This window comes from Eptatretus burgeri, chromosome 10 (assembly GCF_056783735.1).
Source record: "Eptatretus burgeri isolate ZD-2024b chromosome 10, Ebu_testis_v1, whole genome shotgun sequence".
Taxonomy (NCBI): Eukaryota; Metazoa; Chordata; class Myxini; order Myxiniformes; family Myxinidae; genus Eptatretus; species Eptatretus burgeri.
The window spans coordinates 73,371,994-73,398,029 of record NC_140970.1 but is presented as its reverse complement, the minus strand read 5'-3'; the positions used below and the strand labels follow the sequence as shown (position 1 = coordinate 73,398,029).

The following is a 26,036-nucleotide window of genomic DNA, read 5'->3' as shown; positions in this document are numbered from 1 at the left end:
TTCGTCACGGAATTATCCATGAGTGACGGCCTACAATTCCCGGGAGTCTGGTGGGAATCGACGTTGCTTCCCCCACCTCGTGGTCTTCTCACCCGACCCCGCAACAATATATATAGAGAGAGACAGAGACAGAGACAGAGACAGAGACAGAGACAGAGACAGAGACAGAGACAGAGACAGAGACAGAGAAACAGAGACAGACAGATAGAGAGGAAGAGAGACAGAGAGACCGAATATGATATGTTGAATGTTATACTAAACAGTAGCACGAAAATCATTTGCTCACATTTATTCAGCAAGACAACAACACAATATATTACAAAAAGCTTTGCAAATAATGATTTCTGTTTTGGAATATTTGTGGTATGTCAACATCACATATATTTTATACTATGTAAAAAAAACATGAAGCACATGTATAATATGCACAATAAGATACACGTAGAAAACAATACATTTTATTTTAACCTGAATAATAGCCTTTGTGACTCATACAAATCAGTGTAAAAAAGCATCATCTACTTCTTAAACATAGTCATTAATTACAATCAGAAAGCTCCCAGAATCAGAAAGCTCCCAGAATCCCAGAAAGCTTACAATGAGAAATCAGAAATATAAATATTTTTACAAACAAACCCAATACAAAGTAAGATTCCCTGCCAGGAGAGAAAGCAAGTTTTCTCAACCCAAGCTCTTGCTCATTCTGACTCTGATCAGCACTTGTGTATGAACCAATGTAAGCACTGCAAGTTTATAATCTGATATGAATTATTGTGCACATTGGGAGTTCTTTATATTTTCCGACCATCTTACCCGAGATTTATTTACCCATTAAATGTATGTGTTGCCCGTTTTACTTCACGGGGGAAGTGACAAAACATGACTGTTAATATGGACCAGCCAAATGCAATAAAATACAAATATGAACACAGAGAAAAAAGCAACAGAAGCAATAAAATATCATTATGAAACCAATGATAAAACTATTAAAAAGCCAAACAAGAAAAAGAGCAATCAGAGATTGCAGACCCTTGCCAAGACTTGTTTTGTGTGGCATTTGTGTAATGGTGTGTTGCGTAATTAATAAGAGACAAAATTAGAACTGTCACTTTATAACTGCTGGCAGTGATGACCATGTACCAAGACGTCCCGTTTTGATGCAACCCTGCTTTGATGGGACACCTGACCCTGACCCGTGACCTTTTTTATTATCATTCAATTTAACTCAAAATGGGATTAAAATAAATTAAATTCAAATCAAGTGGAAGACCAAATAGGTACGGTCCTGCATGGGAGTAATCAAAAGGAACCCAAACAAACAAAAAGCAAAGATGAAATCATAAGGAGGAACCTGGATAGGATTCGCATTTCAGTTGCTACTCCTATACCCACAAACTCATCGAGGCACAGCCAAGTGACCCTTATTAAAATAAAAAAAAGAACCCAGATCAAAAAATTTAATTATTCTGGCTGCCAGACCAGTCAAGTTGTTGAAAAAAGTTGTTGAAGTCAAGTTGTCCAATCAAGTTTAAATTTAAAATATGTATTCCCCATCACTACTCAATCATAATTGTGAAGTTTCAAGTTAATTGATTAAGCGGTTCCAGAGTGAAACATTATTTAATATTTTTCTTCACTCCAACATGGCTGTCAAACCATGTGACCTATCAATTATTCCTTAACAAACTTGTACACCCAAGGCTTGGGGAACATTTGTGTGAAGTTTCCCCTCAATCTGTCGAGCTGTTTTGGAGAAGAAGATTTTAATAGGTTTTAAGGTAAATCCAATATGTCTGCCAAACCATGTGACTTTTTACAATTGTGTAAAATTTTGTTCATCATGGATGGGTGGTCATATGTGTAAAGTTTCACGTCGATCTGTTCATATCAGCCACTTCAGAGAAGAAGATTTTTGAATGTCTTGTTTTTTTAAAAACAATATGGCTGCCGAATCACATCACCGACGATGTCATTAATTTTTTTTCTGTGGACCATTTTATGCCTGGATGACCCTCAAAAATGTTCATACTGATCAGATGTAGCATTCTACATATGCAATTATGACATAATAATGAAGGCATATATGATGTCATAAAAAGCACTTTTATTTCCCATGAGGAGTATTTGCCATGTGCCAAGTTTCAATTTTTAATTTGGTGGTTTCAGAGATGCAGAGGTCCTAAGTTTTTTCTGTTTTTACAACCTGGCTGCCATGGCACATGACCTGTGACGTCATGATTATCATATAAACATTCTACATGAGTAGTCACTCCAATCATGAAAAAATCGTCTCAGTGCAACAAGCAGTTGCGGAGAAAAACATGAAAGTTCTGTGTGGGACAAACAAACAAACAAACGGACCCAAATGCAATTCCCTCTCCTTTGGCGAGGGTAAAAATTACAATTTGTCACAACATCTACAGAAAAAGGAAATTAAAAAGAAAATATAGGAGAACTAGAATGGTACTCGGTCGAGCACGTACTTCTGCCAGGCTGAACAGTTTACGTTTTATATCCCACTGATAGGTCGGATCCGAATTCAGACCATAACCAGAATCTAATCAGCTTGTTCTTGTCAACTACCCAACTCATCCACCAAATTTTGTCATAACTCGTCCATACGTTTTGAGGTATCATGCTATATATCGTTTTTGGCATGGTGAAGAATCACATTAAAAATTCTGGATCCAGATCTGGATCTTCACCAAAATGTAAGCAGTTCGTCCATGTCACAAACCCAAATTGTCCACCAAGTTTTGTCCAAATCCATCCATAACTTTTTGAGATATCCTGCTCACAGACAGACAGACTTGTTTAATTGCCTTAACATTTTAATAATCAACTAATCAAAGGAAAAAGGACAACTAGGTTAAGTAAACGTAGTGGATGCAGATTTAATGCCACTTGGCCTTTGATGTTCGAGCACAAAGTCGCGCTGTGCAAAAAAAGGAGAAAAAAGCCTCCTCAGCTCAAAAAGAAGCCTCCTGTAAAGCAAGTGGAGTATTGATTTCAGAGCCTCTTCCTCCATTTCCTTCGCTCACAACCTCTATGCTTCTTGCCAATGAAGAACTTTTTTGTAGCACGACAGTAGCAAAGATTCCTGAAACGCTCAGCATCATTGGGGAACTCAAGGTTATGTTCCTTGCACCTGAAGGAAGACAATGGATGGATAAGGTTCAAGGGATGGCAAAATAAACAAACAATTTGGGATAAACCCCATTTAAAATCAACTTTATTTGAAATATTTGAGGAACACGACAATCTTGTGCATGTTCACATGACACAAACATCGTGGAATACTTTGTGTGTTCCTGTGATTCGGTTTCTTTGTTACAGGAAGTTTATAAAGTGTGATTTAATTGCATAATGTCAGGGGAAACAAATAACTATTGGGGTTTTGCATAAGCATATAAGTTAGTTCGTTTTGCATAAGCAAATAATTATTCTTTGTAACCAGCAATTTATGAATGATATCAATGCAGCTGTGTTGATAAGGTTGCGTAAACTTTATTGTGACACTAATCTAGGAGGAAAAGATGAAACTACATGCACCAAAAGTGTGAAAATCTCGATGCATTGTGACCATTTGAGCTTTTGTCATCAAATTTTCAAAAAAAAAAACATTTATTATGAGAAGATCGAAGAGATAATTAAAAATTGGTTCAAAATGTGAAAGGGTAAAGACTATAAATAGCACTTATTAGCCCCGCTACAGCACGTCAAGCGCGAGACGGCCCGTTTTTCTAAATTGCTTCCGTGTTTCTATATATATTTACCATTGATCTTCAGTGCGTCTGTCCAGGACATAACACATTTACTAATTGAGCTTTTGTCATCAAATCTTCAACAAACCGTCACTATGATAATATGGAGAACACAAATTAATAAAATGTACAATTTAAAAAAAAAAAACTGTCGTTGTCATCAAGGTTAGTTGGAGTACAAAGCAGACGTGGACGGGTTTTGCATTTAGAGATGCTTTCTGGTTTGATTTGGATTCAAACTCCAAATGCGATTCATTCAAGAGGAGCCGTGCCTCCCCATCTCTTCGCTGTTAGGTTTAATCAAAAGACAACATGTTGAACTTCACAAACTTATTGTTTGTCTATCTGTGAGTCTTAATGAGGATGTAAGATGAAGTGAAACACACAAAAATAAAAAATATTTTATGACACGTTGTTGTTGTTGTTGTTGTTGTTGTTGTTGCTGCTGTTGTCATGGATGGAGTTGGTGTTTGTGTGTTCTTTCTGTGTCATATGCTGTGGTTCTTATTTGTGTGCTCCTTCCATGCACTATTCTATATTTTTCTAATTCTTCTGGAAGTATTACTAAATATAATATTGTGTGCTCCTTCCGTGTCCGTCACACTTTATTCAAAAGGATTCCTGCTGTCGTACAGTTGGATCCGCTAAAATAAAGCTACAAGTGCTGCTTCGTCCTCTTCCTTCATGGAAAGACAAATTTTTAAAACAGGTATTTTTATCATGAAACAGACACAATTTTTTTTTCAAGTAAATCAATTATTAGCTTTCCAATGGTACCATTTTTATTATTCAAGGACAGCAGGAACCTTTTCGAAAAAAAATGTAACACACACACACACAATCAAAGCATTCTGGGTTTGGCCATCCATTTTTAGAATGCATACACTCTGTCAATCATCACAAACATTTCACAACTAGAACAGGAAAGAGAAAAAACGAAATTTGAAACACATACTGTATATTGTTACGGTTGTGGAAATTCACAAACCACCATTCAGGACCCTCAGGTGAGATATCTTCATAGGTACATGTGTAGTTAGCCCAAACCCATTGTATAGAGGGAATTTATGTGATCCATTCGGGCTGCGATCCTTTGAGTTAGCCATTTTTTCTGTTCTATCTATATTTTGAATCAACCACGTCTCAACCGCCATCACACAACAACCACGCCACCGCCACCATCTACGTTCCCACATCATCGCATCACCGCCATTCCCAAACAGCACCATAACCATCAAACCAACACCGAAAACCCTCCATCACCTTCACCTCTCTCCTTCTACGGCCATTCCTGCACCACCTGTGAACACTGAACGTCAGGCTGTCTTGGGCCCGTTCGGCGTTTGGTGCCGAGCGCACCGAGTCGCGAGCGTGAATGGCGGCCTTTCCGAGGGGAAAAACGGATTAAAAACGCTACACGCCCACTTCTCCTCCATCCAATTAGCAAGCGCGGGGCGGCTTGGCCCCGCCTCCAGGCGCGTGTGTGTGAAGTCGATATATGCAAATTCTTGGATCAGGGGAGGTTCACGCCCCCGTTTCCTCCGACCAATGGGCGAGCGTGGCTCCGCCCCCGAGGTCATTCTGATCCGAATATTTGCATATTGGCTTCTCCTGCCCGCCTATAAAAAGGCGAGCGCAAGGCGAAAAGAGTGGCAGAGTCGAGTCGGTCGGGTGAGGAGAGTGCGGAACTGAGAAGAGTTGCAGGAAGAGTTGAGTTCTGGAGTTGCCTGGAGAGAGTCGTCGAGAAGTGGCTGTTGGGGACGCATTGCGTTGCGTTGGTGAAGTTGAGGCGAGTGCGCACGGTGGAACTGCAGGCAAGGGAGTTCGGGTCCGAGGAAAGAAGGACGGCGGTCGGCGACGAGGTTGTGGTGTGGGATCGCTCGTCTCGTCGCGGGACCCAAGCCAGCCAGCCACTCCCCTCCCCCAGGGCATCAACAATCTCCCTTTCCCCCACGCTGAGATAGTGCAAAAGGGGGCCCCGTTCCCACCCCCCCCCCACACGTGCCAACGAAACCCACCAAGGAGCACGGAGTCGGGGCACAGCCACGCGGCCACATTTGCGGCTCGCCTGCCAACGCGTCACGAGGACGCAGGTAGGACCCCCCCCCCCACCCACCCATGGTCTCGCGGACCTGGCGACTCCTCTAGGTCCCGCGCACATTTGGCCTACAGGCCTGTCTGCCTCCTTGTCTATAAGGGTGGCTTCTTTCCTTTGTTTTGTGTCAATGTGTGTTGTCGCCGTCTGTGAAGTAAAACTGTATGTGTTGCCGTGTGTGCACGTAGTCGGTATTAACTCTGCGTCGTTGTTGCTTTTATTGTTTTGGTTGCTTTATGTGCATTTTGACTGTATGGCTGTATATACATGCTTTCCGTGTGCCGGGAAATAAATGTGCATTGTGTGAACTGTTTTCCCGTTTCGCTTCGTCTTTTCTCTAATTGACTCTCCATCCTGCTTCACGTAAAGGGTTCGTAGTGGGTGAAAAACGCCCGGTAAATAATCTGAACCGTTGAGGTTGACGATAGCATCGCTCGCTTATCCCGATAGTACGGAACGGGCTGCCCAAGCGGGTCGACCGGAGTCGACCTGTGGCGAGGTACGATCGCCTGGTTTACCATCCGCGTGGGTACTTAGGTAGGTCGAGTTTGGCGAACAACCCTATCCTACGTGGGTGGCCGATTGGCACGATCGTGGTGAGGTCGAAAGGCCCACCCGTGACTAGCTCCCGGCGTTGTTCCGAGAGGGTCACGACTGAATTGTCCGTCCGGTGGGCGATGTGCCACGATCCGAGTTACGTGGCCGTCCGCACGCCGGCGAGCGTGAATTCGCAACAATATAAACAATAAAATGCACAGCATCAAAATCATGTGAGCTTGGATCGATTTACCACATATTTGTTTGAGATCCCAAGCAAGGTGTGCTCGTTTCACTGCGGCCATCAAGATGAGGGCTGCAGAAAATTTTTTAATTGTGAGCAAATAATCATTTGGTATTCCCAAAGCCAATCAACGCCAAGTTTGTTTCCGACTTTGTCAACTTAAATGTGTGAATGTTTCCAAATGGATTCAAAAGCTTCCTCTTTGGGAAATGTGTGTTCAGGAATCAGAGCAGTGAAACTTACTTCCTGTGCAAGCATTTCATGAAACGTTGAATCCACACAGCTTTTGGGTCGATGCAAATGTTCTTCATCCCGTCCCTCCTCTGAACTTTAAATCTGGAAAGGTAGTTACCGATAATTATTGTTTTAAGAATCTACTTCCTTTTCCAGTATCTATGAATATAAATTAGAGGAAACCCTTTCGGTTTTTGCCTCCTCCAATTTATCAACGACATATTTTGCATAAAAGCAAGAAGTCTGACCTCACATGTGAGCTCTATCAAGTCGCTGATCTCTCAGAAAATATAAAGATGGAAGACATGCATGGATATATTTCTTGGTATACCAGTAAATTAAAGGATGTCAAAGCCAGTGATGCCACCTGTAGGCCCATCTCTATATTACATACATTAAGGGTGTGGAATACGGGGAGGTATAAAATATATTGAGAAAACTAAACTTTGAGAAAACAAATATGAGGTGGCAGATTAGTGGATAATAAAAAAAACGAGAATAGCTGTGGAGTACAGGGAAGAAAAGGAAGAGGGTCAGTGAGAATAACAGTACAAGGAAGTGCGAGTTGGGGAATATATGAGCACATGGCTCATCAGTACAGTGGTAGTCTATTGGTGGGGATACCTGACTAAGATCCAGGGTAGTCTGTGGGTTCACATCTCGCTGAAGGAAGCAATATTAAGGATTTGGATTCTAATCTTAAGGAAGTCAGTTAGTCGAAAGGAGAACAGACACATCAACATTGGATGGTTCGGAAAACCCAGCTGGTTCAGTAACGACCTTCAGGGTGGAATAATATGCCTGCACCCCACCTGATCTGGTCTCGATATGATGATATTCCACTAATTTTGATTGACTCTTATTCCCTTCCCTTGCTGCAGGGTGTTGTTCTAAATGACTATGGGTCTGATCCTTCTCCTGTACTTTACAATTATACATATACAGTATATGTATATAGACTGACGTTGTTAAAGACCCTGTCACACCTTGAAGATTTAGCCAGCGTATGCCTGACAAATGCAAAATTTGGCTAAAACGCTGGCACACGTCGAATACGTTATGGGTAAGTTTGTATACGTTATGAGCACGCTGGCATATGTCGTAGTACACTGGCTTTTTTTCTTAGTATGCTGGCATACGTCTTTGTACGCTGGCATACGTCATAGTACGCCGAGGTGTTAGACAAATTTTCTATGCTTGAAATTTTTCGACGTATGCCAACGTATGACTCACACGTTCCGCATAACGCTGGCCATAAGTTTTAGGTACGTTATGCGATCGTTGAAACACGTTACTTGTACGTTACTCATAAGTCGAAACACGTCAAGGTAATGGTTAGCGTCAGTGTTCCAGACTCCCTGTTTTTTTTTTCATTTTCTTCGGTATGACGGTGATGTTGACACTTCGATTTCTAGTGCGGTTATAATATAATATAATTACTAGGCTGCCACTCAACGATTTAAATCATAACCGCACTAGAAACCGAAGTGTCAACATCACCGTCATGCCGAAGAAAAAAAAACCAAAAAAAAAACCAGGGAGTCTGGAACACTGACGCTAAACATTACCTTGACGTGTTTCGACTTATGAGTAACATACAAGTAACGTGTGTCGACGTGTGCCAATGATCGCGTAGCGTGCCTGCAACTTATGCCAGCGTATGCGGAACGTGTGTCATACGCAGAGTACGTCGAGAAATTGTCAACATGCTGAAAATTTATCGACGTACTCGGCGTATGACGACGTATGCCAGCGTACTACGATGTCTGCCAGCATACTACGACATATGCCAGCGTGCTCTTAACGTATACAAAACTTACCCATAACGTATTCAACGTGTGCCAGCTTGGTTCGGCAAATTTTTCATACGTCGGCATACGCTGGCTAAAACGTCAAGGTGTGACAGCGGCTTCACACTTCGATGTCTGGTGCGGTTATGATTTGAATCGTCGAGCCGCAGCCTATGAATAGCCTACGCCACGTGATCGTCGGCGATACGCTGCCGCACGCTATGCATAAGTTAGACTATCGTTGAGCATAGGTTGTGAACGCCGACAACACGCTCAGCATTCGTTTGTATAAATTATCTATAAGTTATCGAAACGTTCTGTGTATGTTACTAATACGTTATGCATACGTCCAACACCTTATTATACGCCAAAAACTTTTTAAAAACATCAATAGTTCAGCGTACGTCAGCGTTTTACATACATTTTGATACCTTGCCATATGCTGGCTAAAACGTCAAGGTGTGACAGCCCCTTAACAGGTCAAACGTCCTGCCATTTTTTGGCATACTTAACATGTGTGTGGCACCAAAACCCCATATCTATCACACCAGCTGATAAACCGTGAAATCAATTTTGTTTTTGCTTACATTTTTCATTCAGCTCTTACTGATTGTAAATAAAATAAATCAATTGTCATCATTACTTCAGACTATTTGAAGGTGTTTTGGTTTCCCTGTGATTTGTCATTGAGAAGTTGCCAAAATAGATAACTTGAATGAATTGAAAAGTAGTTGTGGAAATATCTATAGCAATGTAGAAAATGCTCTCAACCTCAACACGTTGTCTCACTTACATAATGGGCTGGTAGGATGGCCGAGAGGTACACACTCTCCTCGAATCTGTCTAAGCTGTCTCGCCTGGGTTTGAATCCCGACCCAACTATAAACTGTTTTGCAGGCAGGGTGATTGATGAATGTGTGTGCCGTCCCTTGGATGGATGTTAAACTGGGTGCCCCGTCTGCCGGCATTCGTTGGTGGCTATTAAGAATAGGCAAGCTATTGCAGCCAACATTAACGAATTCCAAATTCCTGCCCAAACAAGCAGAGGGCATTGCATCAGCAGCACAGCCATGCCCTCAGCCAATGATGTTTCCCTGCAGCCTTTCGCCGCATATGAACAAAGAAGAAGACTTACATGATCTCAACATGCCGACAGCTGTTCGATTTGTAGAAAGTCATCGATTTTATGTTGCCATTGGAAACAGGTCTTTTGGTTGTTTTGAGACACTTGCATCTCTTTTGCACTGAAAAAGAAAGAAAAATAGCACAGGAGTTAGCAATCTGAGTAAGGGGACATTGCAAACTGTCATGGTTGTCATTCGTGAGTTTGGTATTTTCCATAAGACAAGAATTGTTGACAAGTAGAATATCTGAAGTGCCTCAAAAATGTTTGTGTTGGTATTTATTTGGTTAAAACGTCGATAAAAAAAACTCCTATTTTTTTAATAAATTCGAGCTTCCCACATAAATACAAATAAATTGAATCAATTTTTGAATAAAATTCTAGCTGATGAAAACTCCGACTTTTGAAGCTAAATAAATGGATGCGTGTTTGGTATTCTCCTCTGAGCAATTAGCTCCTCATGTTGAGATCACACGTTCAAATCCCATTTACTTCGATGTTGTCCTGTAATTCACGTGAAAGTATATGAATGTCTCAACAAGTCCTTTTCCTACAGGTTACTGGATGTGCAAGGTACTGCTTTGGTTTCAACAGACATCAACAGTTTATGGTGAAGTATGTCCGGAAAACGAGGACTGAAGCTTAGCAAGTTGCTGTAATTGGTGTTTTGGGGATTTTTGTGGGTCTGCTTTTGGCATGATCAAGTCTGTAGCTTATCCTGGGAATTTCTGGGGGTTTTCTGCCGCTTATTATTTAATTATATTTGTGTACCAAATCTAGGCTCATGGAAGACCATGATGACAGAGTGTAAAAGGCTACGATCTGACAGTAGAGCAATGGGGGGGGGGGGACAATTGGATGTAACAAACAATGGAATGAGTGACTCGGAAAAGAGGAAAGGGAGAGGAAGGAAGGAAACACAGTAGCTACAAGCAAGGGCATTAGATTTGGTACCATTAATGGGAGTGTGCTAGTTCCTTATATATTAATGGGAGTGTGCTAGTTCCTTATATATTAATGGGAGTGTGCTAGTTCCTTATATACTTGATAACAGTGTGCACAAGTCGGTGTAGTGTATGGGGCATTAAAATGTTTTTGGACTATATTACGTGGAAATGAAGCGATGACTTCAAATAAACACAGGAGTGTCATCAGGATTATTGCTCTCCGATGTTGAAACATGGTGAATGTGCAAAATGTATACAGTATACCACAATGCAGTAGCACCAGAATTTTCTTCTGCAGTGACCTAGAATAAGAACGTAGGGAAAAGGTGAAATGAAAGGGAAGGAGAGTGATGACAGGAGTTATTAAAATGGGCAGATATTAAAATAGTTATTTCATAGTGCATGTAAGAACAAGCATAATGTACATTCTGTAATTAAATAAAATGTGTCAAGACATGTTTAGAGAGATCTCGTCACCCTGCCCTTCTCCCTCCTTGAATTCTTGAATATTCTATGATGTCATCTGTCCTAAAACAGTGTTTCTTTGCAAGCTAATAGCCAATTGGCATGACCCATGGCATGATTGTGGGGGACCAGCCGAAGGGCACTATACAGCCAATAACCTGAGGGATGACGGTATGTTTGGTGGCTGTCCACCAATAGGTGCTGTCCCACAAGCATGCTCAATGAGCCTGAGAGAGAAAATAATAGGGGAAATGGAGCATGAGTCTGTGTGTTCGTCATTGGTACTCTGGTGCTGAAAGTCTCCCCCTGGGTCACTGGTGCAATCTCTCTCTCCTGGTTGTCCGGCGCAGCTCTGTGGTCCTGCTCAGCCCTGTGGCCCTACGTAGCTGTCGGGTGGTTCTCACTCTTTTCCTGGCTGGTGCGCAGAGTGTGGGGAATGCAGCGTGATGACAAGCCACACAGACCGCTGCACAAATGTTTGCCTTCTGATTGTTCATCCTGAGTGAATGGTTAACCTATTTGTTACCCCACGCACGTGACTCGAAAGCAGGGATAAGTTATTGGTTCCCTTTGCCTGTCTATCTGTCTACAGATATCAGTCTGTGTTCGAGGAACTATTTAATTCAAAATCAATTTCATTATTTGAATACTGTAGAATACGAATCGGAACATGAATTGGAACATGAACCTGCAGTTTAGCAGAACTTTGGCTTTGAAATAGTCAAAATGTACGACATCTCGTCCTGATCACGTGCAGAAAGAAGTAAAGTTTTCTTTATTAGTCTGTCTGCCTATCGAGCAATCAATTTTTTTATTATTATACCAAATAGTAAGCTTACAGTTTTTAGGAACACGATAAAGGATACAAACAACAGGCACAAATAACTATTTTAACTTGTTAAATAAGGTGGTGTAAAAGACTATTAAATATGGTGGTGCATCAACAGCAGTAAAAACTTCCAAAAAAAAAAGTTTTTTTCGTTTTGTTTTACAGCCTTTAAAACCTTTGTTTTATTTCAATTGAATCATTTACGAAATTGAACAATGCAGAACACAATTTGCCCTCTTGGCACTTTCATAAACCTTCCATTTAGCAGTACTTGGAAAAAATATTTATGCTATCTCATTCCCTGAGGACAGAGTAACTGAGATTCAGACAGATATGGTGGAGCTTCTTGCTGTTTGCTTAGTGCAAAATGCAAAGCAACAGTTGAAAAGACCCTTCCCATGCCATTTTTCTCAAGACTGCACACATGTTATGGTGTTCTATGAAAGCTCTAGTTTAAGTTTGTCATAGTTCCAAGAGTGCGTTTTATATTTTAGTATTAATTTGTTACCATTTGTGAGCCTCACATGTGTGGCTGTGTTCTTTTTCTCCTCCCTCATCCCCATTTTGTTGTAATTTTATCCCTTGTTAATGAGAACCTGTGTGTGGTCATTCCCAGGGGGGCTCTATTGTGTGTAGAAAATTGGCAAATCAACTGCTGGATGGGAAGATGACCAAGAACAATTCACAGCTTGGTCCATGAATTGTGGTCCCTTACCGAAACGACGGTGGATACTTTGAGTCCTGGGAGGACTCCATTCCACTTCTGAAACTCCCACATGGAGATAACAACCAACAACACACACACACACACACACACACACACACACACACACACACACACACACACACACGATTTTTTCACAAAAGGTAACTCGAACGGAAGTTTTCACTCAAGTCTACCTCTCCCAATTTTGAAACAAACAGGAAGGATCAGACTTCATCTCAGGTAAAATTTCATCCTCTATACATGGAGTTCTTCAGGCAGAAAGGCCTTTTTTGTGTATTTGTAGATATTAGTTACAATGACCCTAGTATTTCTATTCTCATGCTTTGTGCAATCACAAGACATTAAAAAATAAAAAAATAAAATTTTTGTTAACTTGGTATGACACTGGATTGCTGTGTAATGCACTTTTTGTCCATTGCATTTGCTCAAAGACATACTCTTATGAGAATGCTAAAGGATATTCAAAATCTGAATTTAATAAGACACTCAAAATAATTAGATGTTTTGACAAAAGCAAAGCCCTTGTTGGCAATGAATGACATCCAGGAAAAAAAACAACTCAGGTTAAAAAAGCATGTGCATGCTGACTTATCCTCACCCTGCCTTCGTCTTGCCAGACTGGTTTCACCACCAAAACACATGGCAACGAAACTGATTCCACCATCGTTACAACGAAAGCAGGTTGTTCCATTACACCTCACAAGCTGGCACAGTGCTGCTTATTAGCACTGTGCTACTCATGACCTGATCGTACTCAAAACTAGCCGTCGGCTCAAAACACAACTTTGCTCATTTTGGTAAATCTTTCACCCTTTCGATCCACCACACTGGGTATAACCAAACAGTTGGGATTTCCAATTCCATTGTTTCACAACAAAAAGGCAGTGGTAAAAATAATATTCTCTAAAATTAATATCTTCATACAAGGAAATTTTGCCTTCTGAAAAAAAAAAATCAATCTTGCAGCTGTTTATTGCACAACCAGTATAAAAACCTGTCAACAATGACGGGTTGGAATTATTTTATTCGAAATATTCAGAGACTGTAAAATATGATACTTCATCGCAAGAAGTGTTATTTTAAAACATGACATGTACAAATGTTATTCTATTTTCTTTATCTTCTGGGACGTTTCATTTTGACGGAACAGCCTCATGTGCATGACAAAGTCTGAAGCCTCAGCCTAGCATCAGGTGTGTTTTTGTCTTCTTTATTTATGAGACATCCTCCAGAAGTAAATGAACAATCGTTTTACTCTGCATGCATTGCACATCACGTGCAACGAATTTCACCTCCTTGAACCTTGTATTTATTGTTGTTTTTTAGCTCGTCTGTTCGAAGAACAGAGAACTGTAGCGATACCCCCAGCATGAGCGTGAGCGTCAGCGTCAGCGTGAGCATGAGCATCAGTGTTAGCGTGAGCGTGAAAATGTTCAAGTTTTTGGTGAAAGTTATTTTTTCCTTGCTAATGTTTTTATCTACCACACTTTTTTATACGCCCAATATATATATATATATATATATATATATATATATATATATATATATATATATATATATATATATATATATATACATATATATACATATCGGGGCTTATTATCACTGAACAACAAATTTCAAAAAAATTTTTTTACTGGAGATGTGTAAAGTGATTAAGACTAATTTGGGTACGCTGATTTCAAAAATCATAACCGTTTTGCTGTATCACGTCAGGATTTTCAGGAACAGAAATATTCCCATTGCCTAGAAGTCAGGATTTCAATGAAATTTACATATGTCTTTAACATGTCTATTTCGTACAATTGTTGTTAACTTGTGTTATATTTCTCTCTTTCAGATAAAGATGAGTAGGCGTTCCTGTACCAATCATCCTGACAACTTCTGTTATGTCTGTGGTCGGTATACCAAAAAAGATCAACAGCGAAGTATATCTACAGCAGTGAAAATGAAGGCCGCCTACTTTCACTACTTCGGGTGTAAGGTGGGGGACCAAGAACAGAGCTGGGCACCACACATCTGCTGCACAAGCTGTCACACAACCTTGACTCAGTGGTTGGTGGGCAAGCGCGCGAGCATGCCATTTGCGGTGCCCATGATATGGCGTGAGCCGCAGAATCATCATGATGATTGTTATTTCTGCTGCACAAGCATCGCCGGCTTCAACAAGAAGAATAAAGGTCACATCAAGTACGCTGACTGCGTCTCTGCTCGTAAACCTGTGCCTCATGATGACGAGAACCCCGTTCCAACACCTCCAGCTGATCAGAACATAGCTGTAAGCAGTGGTGAAGAGGATGGTGATGATGAACCTTTTGAACCCGACACTCAAGAATCACACCTTCTGAACCAGGGAGACTTAAATGATCTTGTAAGAGATCTCTCGCTGTCAAAGGCAAAGGCAGAGCTGCTTGGATCAAGGCTGCAGCAGTGGAATCTACTTGAACCTAACACCAAGATATCCTTGTTCAGAGCACGTCACAGAGACATGGCTGAGTTCTTTGAGATGGAAGATACGATGACATTCTGCAGTGACATCAACGGTCTGTTGAAAGAAATTGGGTGTGATCACGATCCTGCAGACTGGCGCCTCTTCATCGACTCGGGGAAGAACAGCTTGAAGGCTGTTTTGCTCCACAATGGCAACGAGAAACCATCAGTCCCACTGGCTCACGCGTTCGGCATGACAGAGACCTATGAGACTATGCGGCAGCTGCTTGATTCCATCAAGTACAATGACTTCAACTGGCACATCTGCGGAGACTTGAAAGTGGTGGCGCTGTTGTTAGGGCTGCAGTCAGGCTACACAAAATACATGTGCTTCCTTTGTCTCTGGGATAGCAGAGACGACAAGAATCACTGGACGAAGAAAGATTGGGAAGAGCGAAAAGAGCATGTACCTGGTCGACACAACGTGAAGCATGTCGCCCTTGTCGACCCAGCCAAGGTTTTCCTTCCACCACTCCACATAAAGCTCGGTTTGATGAAAAGTTTTGTACGGGCAATGGATCTGAATGGGCGTGGGTTTTTATACCTCAAGGAAAAGTTTGGCAACACCTTGTCGGAGGCCAAGATCAAGGCTGGTGTCTTTGTTGGACCGCAAATCCGACAGATTATGAAGGACGAAACTTTTCCGACAACTATAAACCCCAAAGAGCTGGCAGCGTGGAGGAGCTTCAAAGCTGTGACGGACAACTTCTTGGGGAACGAGCGCGCGGACAACTATGAAGAAATAGTGCAGCAGCTGCTGGAGTCCTTCAGGAAACTTGGCTCCAGGATGTCCCTGAAAATCCATTTCCTACACCAGCACCTGAACTTCTTCCCTGACAACTTGGGAGCAGTCTCGGACGAGCACGGCGAGCGATTCCACCAAGAGATTTCACTCATGGAGACGCGTTACCAAGGGCGGCACAACCCGAACATGATGGGCGATTTCTGCTGGTTCCTGCATCGTGAAACTGACACAGAGCAGCACAAACGCAAAGCCAAATGCCTAAAGCATTTTTAATTACATTCTAGTGGAGTTTTTCTGTAATTTCTATAATTTTGAAGCATTCATGATGAAATGAATTTTTGTAAATTTCATTGAAATCCTGACTTCTAGGCAATGGGAATATTTCTGTTACTGAAAATCCTGACGTGATACAGCAAAACGGTTATGGTTTTTGAAATCAGCGTACCCAAATTAGTCTAAATCACTTTACACATCTCCAGTAAAAAAATTTTGTTGTTCAGTGTTATGTGATACCGGTCGTCCGTCCGTCCGTCCGTCCGTTCCTGTCCGCACTCTAACTCCCAAAGTTTTCAACTTTCACGTTTCATATCTGGTACATCGGTACAGACTGTGGAGACGGTGTTGCGACATACATTACTCATCTAAAGTGGTTGCCATGGCAACTAGGATGCTGTTTTCCATGTAGTAGCACAATTCTGTATATACCTTCTTGTTCGGGCATATATTGTGCTCACTTGCGCTCTTGTTACTGATTACAATATACAAATACATATATTGCTTTAAAATTATACTTCACTGCAATGCTTTATAAAAAATATTAATTATTAGACGAGTCTTTTAAAAACGATAAATGTATAAACAGGCGAGCATTGGGTGGCTTTGACACCAACTCTCTGGTTAAATGTTTCTGTACACCACCCATTAGGCCTAGTTGCAAATCTACATTTCCATTTGGAGATATAACTCTTTCCTAAAAAAAATTCCAAAGAAAAACTTCCATAATCTACATTTCCAATAGAAGAGGTGCAATTACACTTTCATGGAAATTGTTTTTATGACTTTTTACCCTCGCCGGAGAACTTTCTGCAAAAAACTTTCATGTTTTTCTCCGCAACCGCTTGTCGGATTGAGACAAATTTTTCACCATTGGTGCGACTACTCATGCAGGAAACTTTAATCATAATTATGACGTCATAAGTCACGTGGTGTGGCAGCCATATTGGAAAAAAGGAAACATTTTGGAACTCTATATCTGAAATCGCAACAAGGAAAAAATTGAAACTTGGCACACGGCAATTAGTCTTCATGGGAAACAAGTGTGATTTTTTTGACATCATAGGTGACTTCATGATGACATCATAATTGCATATGAATAACGCTACATCTGATCAGTATTAAAATGTTTGAGGGTCAACTAGGGATAAAATGGTACACAGAAAAAAAAAATGATGTCATTTGTCACGTGATTCCGGCAGTCATATTGCTTCTTTTTTTTTTAACCTTCAAAAATCCTCCTCTCTGAAGTGGCTGAACAGATCAAGGTGAAACTTTAAAAGTATGATCGCTTATCCATGAACAAAAGGTTCACACATATGATGTCATAAGTCACATGGCTTGGCAGCCATATTGGATTTACCCTAAAACCTATTAAAAAAAATCTTCTTTTCCAGAATGGCTGGACTGATCAAGGGGAAACTTCACACAAATGTTCCCCAAGATATGGGTGTACAAGTTTGTTAAGGAATAATTGATAGGTCACATGGTTTGGCAGCCATATTAGATTGAAGAAAATATAAAATAATGTTTTCTGTGGAACTACTTAATCAGTCAAAATTAAATTTCATGTTTATCATCAAGTAGTGATGAGGAATACATATTTTAAATTTCAACTTGATCGGATGCATGGTCTGGCAGCCAGAATGATTTAATTTTTTCGATATGGGTTCTTTTTGAGTTTTTTTATTTTTATTTATTTTTTTGAATGATGCTCACTTGGCTGTACCTGGATGGTTTTGATGGTAGAGAAGTAGCAGCTGAAATGTAAATCCTATCCAGATTCCTCCTGATGACTTCACCCTTGCTTTTTGCTTGTTTGGGTTCCTTCTGATTACTCCAATGCAGGACGACATATTTGGTGTTCAATTTGATTTGAATTGAATTTATTTTAATATAATTTTAAATTCAATTTAATAATGAATAATAATAATAATAATAATAATAATAATAATAATAATAATAATAATAAAAACGTCATGGGTCAGGGTCAGGTGTCCGATCAAAGCGGGGTTGCATCAAAGTGGAACGTCTCGGTACATGGTCATCACTGCCAGTAGTTGGAAAGCAGCAGTTCTAATTATGTCTCTTATTTATTACGTAACACACCAGTACACAAACGCCTCACAAAAAAGTCCTGGTGAGGGTTTACAATCTCTGGTTGCTCTTTTTCGTGTTTATCCTGAAGAAGAGACCGTAGTGAATGCACAGTCATGTTAAAAGGTTAACCTTCAAAACCCTACTCAAGTCTTCCTTATGAAGGGGGACAGACAAAAACACAAATACACACTGTATTGTATATAGGTAGAGTGCAGAGCACATTCACACAAAGTCTGAATCTTTATAAGATGTTCGACAACATTGAAGAAACCTTTTGATTCAATTATACATTTCCATTTCATGAAAGCAGCTTTAATTGTTTAAGATTGCGAAGGTTTACTCACCGATGCTTCCAAAGCTCAAGTTTCCAGCGAGTCAGGGCTTTGGCACTAGCTTTGAGGAGTGCCAAGAAATGCAAACAGGCATTTATACTTGCAACTTGTGGGGGTGGTTTTTCTCCATAAGTGACGTTTTGGAAAGTACAATACCAGCGCAAGCAGCAACTAACAGGGAAGGGGTATTTCTACTGGCATGGATTCGCGATGATTCAACATTTAGAAATCTCTGAGAATCAGTTACCATTCAGAAGAGCTTTGTCTTTGTGGGAGATATCGTAAAAGTGATTGGGGAAAGGGGGTAAAGCCTGCAATTCTGGTTTTTTCGATCTCATATGTTTATGGTTCTGACTGTACAAACGAGCCTAACAATGTCTGTTGGTTACCTTTTAGAGTTTCTGCTGGAATGACTGTCCACATAATGTTAATCTGCAATTGTCAATGTATTAACATTACCCTCTTACCTTGAGTGAAGTCACGATGATATGGTTGCGTTAAATGGCCGCAGAAAGGGAAAATTCATCCATGCACTGAGGACGTTTTGAAGACCCTTTTTGCTCTGATGAAGGGCTAATGCTCCAAACATCAGCAGCACCTCTCTTCTCACAGCAGTAAACATACTCTTATCAGCTTTCAGTTGATAAAATGTACAGTAGTTGTTCCCTAGTTTGTTATTAACTAGCAATAACAAATGTGTTGTGACAAGCTTTAAGTATGGCATAAATTGGTTTTCCTCGTTTAAATAGACTATTAATAAGCAGCTATTTTGGGCTGGGAATTGGGGTATTCTCTTAATGAGCAAGCCTCGTTACTGGAGCAGGCCAATGGGCCGACCACGTGCATCGTGGTTGCAGCAGGTTGATCGATATCTCAAGGAGAAGGGGATGGGCCAGACATCTGCCTGGGGGATGGCCAGACGGAGGCCCCTGGAGTATCGGCGGAAAGTGGACGCAGCGACGACGTGCTGCTCCGGCGCACGCTCCCACACCTGACCTTACTGGAGTATTAACAGAACAAAATAGACGAAAATAATGAAAAACTGGAAACTGGAAACTGGAATGATACCTTATACTGTATTTTGATTGGCTTGAGGTCACACCAGGTGTGTGTTCAGTTACCAAGCAGCGAGCTGTCGTGCTTGCCAAGCCAGCCATTCCTTATTAACCGTCTTGAATTGAGTGCTTGCTCGAGTGTTTAAGCTACATGGCGATCGCTCTACAAGAAATTTGGTAAATGAACATACCCCCTGTCTATCAGTCTGTGTCAATTCCTGCGAGTGGAATGGAAGCGAAACAATGCGCTTTAAAAATTGATCGTACTTTCCATCCAGCATGGGTTTTCATGATACTGAAACGGGTCTGCGGGTTTTGTTTTATTGTTTTGTTGTGAAAACAAAACGGGCCAAACCCATGAAATGTGGGTCACTTGCCATCGATGCATTGATAACACAGACTTCAGTGAGGGCATTACAGATGGAAAGAGAACATTACATGGGGCAGTGACTGCCGTCTATCAACCATGGAAGGACAACATTGTTACAAGGATCATTACAATTGAAGTAATTGGGAAAGCAAGAGAGAAAGCATTGAAAGCTCGGTTACCAATGGATCAGCTGCAACATCACATGTGTGTGACCCACAAACCTAACTCGACATTACACAAGAAATTAAACCCTCCGAGAACAACCCAGTTCAGGTTCCGTATGGTCTGAAGGACATTGCTTGGATGATTGCTCGTTCAGCATTACCGGGGTACGTATCGCATATCAATGTACCCACTGCAGAGGAATGATTGATCGCTGCAGATGACAATCAGCAGACTGAGGTGCTGAGATATACTGAGCCAACAGATTAATTCATGACTTCAGCAAAGGAAGTGCTCAATGGAAGTCAGCTCAATGGAAGTCAACAAAGCATTCCAACATCAGCTTACAACTCCATCAATGGTTCCCCAAAACCTGTCACTGTGCTTGGTACACTTCCACTATTACCTGAACAAGCCCATGAATGGTAGACATTTTTGATAGTTTAAAGCAAGCACAGAACATCAATGCTGCTGTGATTGGCTCGGAAAGGAAGACAATCACGCTTCACTTGTGGAAGTTAAACCAAACGTGGCAACTTCTCATTTCTCGTTGTTATGTCGATTATATTAATGAACTTTTAAAAAAATCTTTAATTCTGTTATCGCCTTTAAATATGTATGTCAATCCTTTTGAAATGCCAAACATCTGTTGTGATCCTGCAATTTACCTTTACAAAGCCTTTATAGTTCAGTCAATTCACTGAAGGATCCACAACAAATTGCAACAGAATGTTTCTGTCCATGCAAGACAAATTGTGATGTTGATCGACCTCCTTTTACGATCACCATCTCTGACACAAGGTGCGTGCTTTCAAGGTTGCACATGAGAAAAGCCTGAGGTTTATCTGACGTTTTCCCATACCCTTCAACCCCATCCCTCTCCCTCTCACAGATCTCTTATTGTCTCTGTTCCCCACTATTTTGTGCTTCCCTATACTGCCCCTCTTGTCTCCAGCCTTGCTATATGTTTCTGTGTATTAGCTCTTCCACGAGCATTGACATGGTGTACAAAAGAAAAACATATTCAACTGAAACGTGGTACATGGCTTTATTATGATAAGTTACAGAAAAGGTTCTAGTTTCATGGTGTTTCATCAATTTTTCACAGTTATGCCCTTCTTAGAAAATATCACATATTATACGTGGGTCAGTGTTCAGCTGCCCTGACACTGCCACACTGCCTTACACCCATTGGCTGAACAGCTGGCATGACTTCAACCCAATAAAAGAATGTGCCACCATTGCATGAAACAACACAGATTGGTAGGCCTCAGGCCAGGATGGGAGTCCATGGCCGAGTCATGTCAGGTAAGGGAGCATGCGCCAGAGCAGCACGTCACTGCGTCCACTTTCCACCGGTACACCAAGAGCCTCCATCTGGCCATCCCCCAGGCAGATGCCTGGCCCATTCCCATCTCCTTGTGATGTTGATCAATCTGATGCAACCACGAGGCACGTGGTCAGCTGATTGGCCTCCTCCACTGATGAAGCTCCCTCGCTGAGAGAATCTGGTGAGCAGGATCAGCATCAGGAGAACGAGCCACATGTCCATACAGCCGCAGCTGATGCTCACAGACAATGCAGGTAACAAATCTCATTTGGGTCTCTCTCATCAACCGCTCGTTGGACACAAAGTCTGACCAGTGATAGCAAAGGATTCTCTGAAGAGACCTGGTCCCAAAGGAATTAAGACCGTCTCAGATCCTTGGTCAGAGTCCAAGTCTCACATCCATAGAGCAAGACTGGAAGCACCAAGGACCTGAAGACTCGGACTTTCGTCCTCCCGCGCAGGTACCGGCAGCACCACACCCCATGATCCAGTGAATCCATGACTCCCCAGGCCCAATACAGACGTCTGTTGACCTCTGACTCACAGCCAGCAGAGACATGAATATCGTCGCCAAGGTAAGTGAATCTCTCCGTGACCTCAACATCCTCGCCATAAACAGGTACAGACAGGACAGCAGCATCCAATATGTCATTGATGGCCTGGATCTTAGTTTTGACCTAGGAAACCCATAATCCCAGCAGCTCCAACTGCTCATTCAGCACATTGAGGACCCCCAAAAGGATATGCAGAGTCTCCACAAAGATGACTGCATCATTTGCGAAATTAAGGTCAGATATCTTGACATTCCCAAACGATGCACCACAGCTTGATCTTTCTGACATCCTCCCCAGAATCCAGTCCATACAAGTGCTGAAAAGTGTGGGGGCCAGTACACACCCCTGACAAACTCCAGTAACAACTAGAAATAAGTCAGAGATGGTACCACCATATCTCACAGCAATCTCAGTACTGGAGTAGAGTTCAGACATCAGATCGATCAGTTTTGGTGGCACCCCAGGAAGACCAAGAATCCTCCAGAGGACATCCCGATTCACTGAATCGAACGCTTTACAGAGATCAACATAGGCTGCAAGCAGCCCCTGCCGAAACTCTCATCTGCGTTCGGTGAGGACACGAAGAGCAAGGATACCGTCAATCGTTGACCTCTTTGGTGTAAAGCCTGACTGCTCTGGACTGCTGTATCTGCTCAAGCAGATGGTAGCAAACCCTATCAAGAATTATCTGAGCAAAGCCCTTGCCCGGCACTGAGAGCAGCGTCAACCCTCGGTAGTTGTTACAGTCTTGGCGATCACACTTCCCTTTAAAGAAGGGGACAACAAGGCCCCTCTTCCAGTCAGTTGGGATGATGCCTGTGTTCCAGGCAGAGCACAATGACACGAGTACAGCATTTCCACCAGCCTTGAGAAGTTCAGCATGGTTACTAAAATTCCCAGGAGCTTTGCCCCATTTCAACCGCTTCAGCGCAGTCTGTATTTCCACAAACGAAGGCGGACCACAGTTTATTGGAGGGTCAGCAATATGGATAGTAACAACCCTGACATCCAACTCAATAGCTGGTGGATCAGCCTGGTACAGCTGCTCAAAGTAACCGGCCCAGTGGGCCTTCACTTCGGACTCCTCTGTCAAGAGCACAACACCCTCCGCTCTTACTGTAGTGCATCGAAGAATGGGCTTGGAGGAATGCAATGCATGAATTCCCCTGTAAACAGGATGAGAATAACTTGACCACAGGTGATGCTCTACCCAATGGTTCCCAACCTTTTTCTGATCGAGTACCACTTGGAGGTCCCATACCGTCGTCGCATACAACCTGGTTCCAGAAAAACTCAATTCGATAATATATCAATTTATTCACAAGTAGAACACACACATGAACTAACTGTCAACAAAGAACAAAATTTAATGCGAGGGCTGCATCTGTTTCTTCTCCACCAGCTGGTCGATGCGGGGCATTACTTTGCACACTGCCATCATTTTATTTTATTTTCATTTTTTTTCTTTTTTTTTTTTCAGGGTTGAGCCCGAAAGTGCTCGTGAACCACCTGGAAGGCCCTCGCGTACCACAGGTTGGGAACCAATGCTTTACCCCCTCACAGATTCCTCACACATAGGCCTCCTTGTCCACCCTCAGTGCACGTACAGTTTTACGCCTCAGCTCCCTGAACAGCTCAGCTCTGCCATTCAGCCTGGCCCTGTGACTCTGGTCAATAGTATCCAGTGTCCCTTGAGAGACAAAATTCTTCTTTGCCCTGCAGTGAGTTCCAAGACATCCACCGGCAACATCAAGGATGGTGGTCTTGAAGGCGCTCCACAACTCTTCAGGACCCCCCAAAGCACCCAGACCCCCCAAATCTCCATTCAGCCTCTTCGCAAACTCCTCAGCTACCCTCTCGTCCTTGAGCTTGCCAACATCCAGCCGAGGCTGAGATGATACAATTCTCCTGGATTTAAGCTGCAACTTCACAGTTGCTAAAACAAGCCGGTCGTCAGTATTGAGGAAGTGAGCTCTCCGGTAGACCGTGCAGTTCTGGATCATCCTCCAGCGACCATCAACGAGCACATTGTCAGTCTCCTTTGACACACCACCAGTGTTGGAATACCAAGTCCAGTGATGAGCCTGTGGGTGCTGAAACCATGAACCAGCCATCCTAAGTCCATGACTTCGAGCAAAGTCAAGGAACTTAGTGCTATTCTGGTTCATAGTTCCAGACCCATGGCGACCAACACATGTCTCATAACCATCCCTATCAATTTCAATGGATGCATTGAAATCGCCCAAGACTAGAAGAGTATCTCGTCTGTGGCACTGATCAACCACAGACTCGAGTGTGGCGTAGAATGTGTCCTTCACAGTGAGATCACTCGCCTCAGTCGGAGCATAGACAGAGACCAGGGAAATGACACCTAAGGAGTGAAGAATCCTTTGTCTCATAATACGCTCGTTGACCGATGTTACTTCAATTATCATTGGGGTCAGCTTATTGGACAACAACTCCTCCTACAGCAACTCCTTGGGTATGGTAACCATCAGAGCGACCAGACCAATAGTAGGTGTAACCACCCAACATTATCTCGCCGCAATCCGGTCTCCGAACCTCAGAGAGAGCTGCAATACCGATGTCCAAACATTTGAGCTCAGATGATAACAGAAACAGGTGATCATCCTCTCTTCGGGACAGGACATTTCAGGCACCCATCCGAAGGGACCGCCTCAGGTTAACCCAAGGAGACCGCCGTCTGGTGGATGAAACTTCAGCACCACTCCGACACACACTCCCGCAATCTGACTCTGGAAGGTTACCCCATGGTTTCCCTCCTGTCATCAAAGATTGGGGATATCGAAGGCTTTGCCCCAATCCCGTCATCCAGTGAGCTGCCCTGCGAAGGGAAGCTGCACAGGAGGTACTCCCACGGAGTGCGTCAGATTTCCTTTTGCTTTTGGCATGTTTTGCGGGGTGAAGTGTTTTACGGTGGCCGGAGTGCAAATCCTGCCACCAACCTCCTAATAAGAAGTAACCAACTGCAGGAGGACGTCCGCAGACACAGTCGGGCACTAGATATGGATGGCCGTTGGCTCATAAAGAGCTCCTCCGCCCTTTGACAGGTTTTGTTTTTAATCCTGCTGGGTGTCCATATCACACACCCTCCTCACCACAAAACTTGGTGGGGGAGACGGTTTAGTTGCCAACAACCTAACCATGAAACAGGTTAGTACAGGTTTACATGATACCTGTAGCAAGTCAAAGATCTACTCCGACCTGACCTACCTAACAGTGCAATTGCAAGTTATTTTTCTTTCGAGTGCAACCTCTGGCTGCTGGTTGCATCATTGGTTAGGGACGTGGCTCTGCCACCGATGCAGTGTCCCTTTAACCAGTACACTGGTACTCATTTTGCCGACCTCGGAAAGATGATTGGCTGAGTCAACCCCACCTGGTATAAATTTAGTGACCAACGTGGCTCGAACTCAGGACACTAGGATCCCTTACAACCCAAATCAGCCATCCTAACCACTAAACCAACACCAGGCTGCAATTGCAATGGCCTAGTGCAATTGGAATTATCCCAGATATATCAACACAATGTATTATACAGTATATGCACATAAACCATTTGCATGTTTTTGCTTCAAATATGTATATCGGGTTATTTTAATTATTTTTCTTTTTATTATTTTTGACACCGAACACGCCATGATACACTACCCAAATACATGAACATTCTTTGGGACCGGTATGGGACATGTATTACAAAGCAATTCTGGCTCTTGTTTAAAATCTGCTCTTCCTGCATCGTTGGACTCTTTTCAGTTTGCATACCGTGTGTATCTGTGTATCGTTCTGTCGATAATGCGGTTTCGCTCACTCACTCTCCATTATGTTTTCTAGCATTTTGATAAACCT

The 26,036-nt window shown here is 42.3% G+C and overlaps 1 protein-coding gene across 1 annotated transcript in view; it reads right to left on the bottom strand.

Moving 5' to 3' along the window:
• Window positions 1–274: 274 nt before the first annotated feature.
• The window catches only part of LOC147018870 (uncharacterized), a 43,190-nt gene continuing 17,428 nt past the window's right edge, over window positions 275–26,036 (bottom strand). Inside the window, exons 3-6 of the mRNA XM_085900100.1 lie at window positions 10,999–11,036; window positions 9,800–9,908; window positions 6,884–6,976; window positions 275–3,148 (exon numbers count right to left, since the gene is read on the bottom strand). Coding sequence (XP_085756226.1) covers window positions 3,010–3,148; window positions 6,884–6,976; window positions 9,800–9,908; window positions 10,999–11,036 — 379 coding nt within the window. The 3' untranslated portion in view covers window positions 275–3,009. The remainder of the gene's footprint in view (window positions 3,149–6,883; window positions 6,977–9,799; window positions 9,909–10,998; window positions 11,037–26,036) is intronic.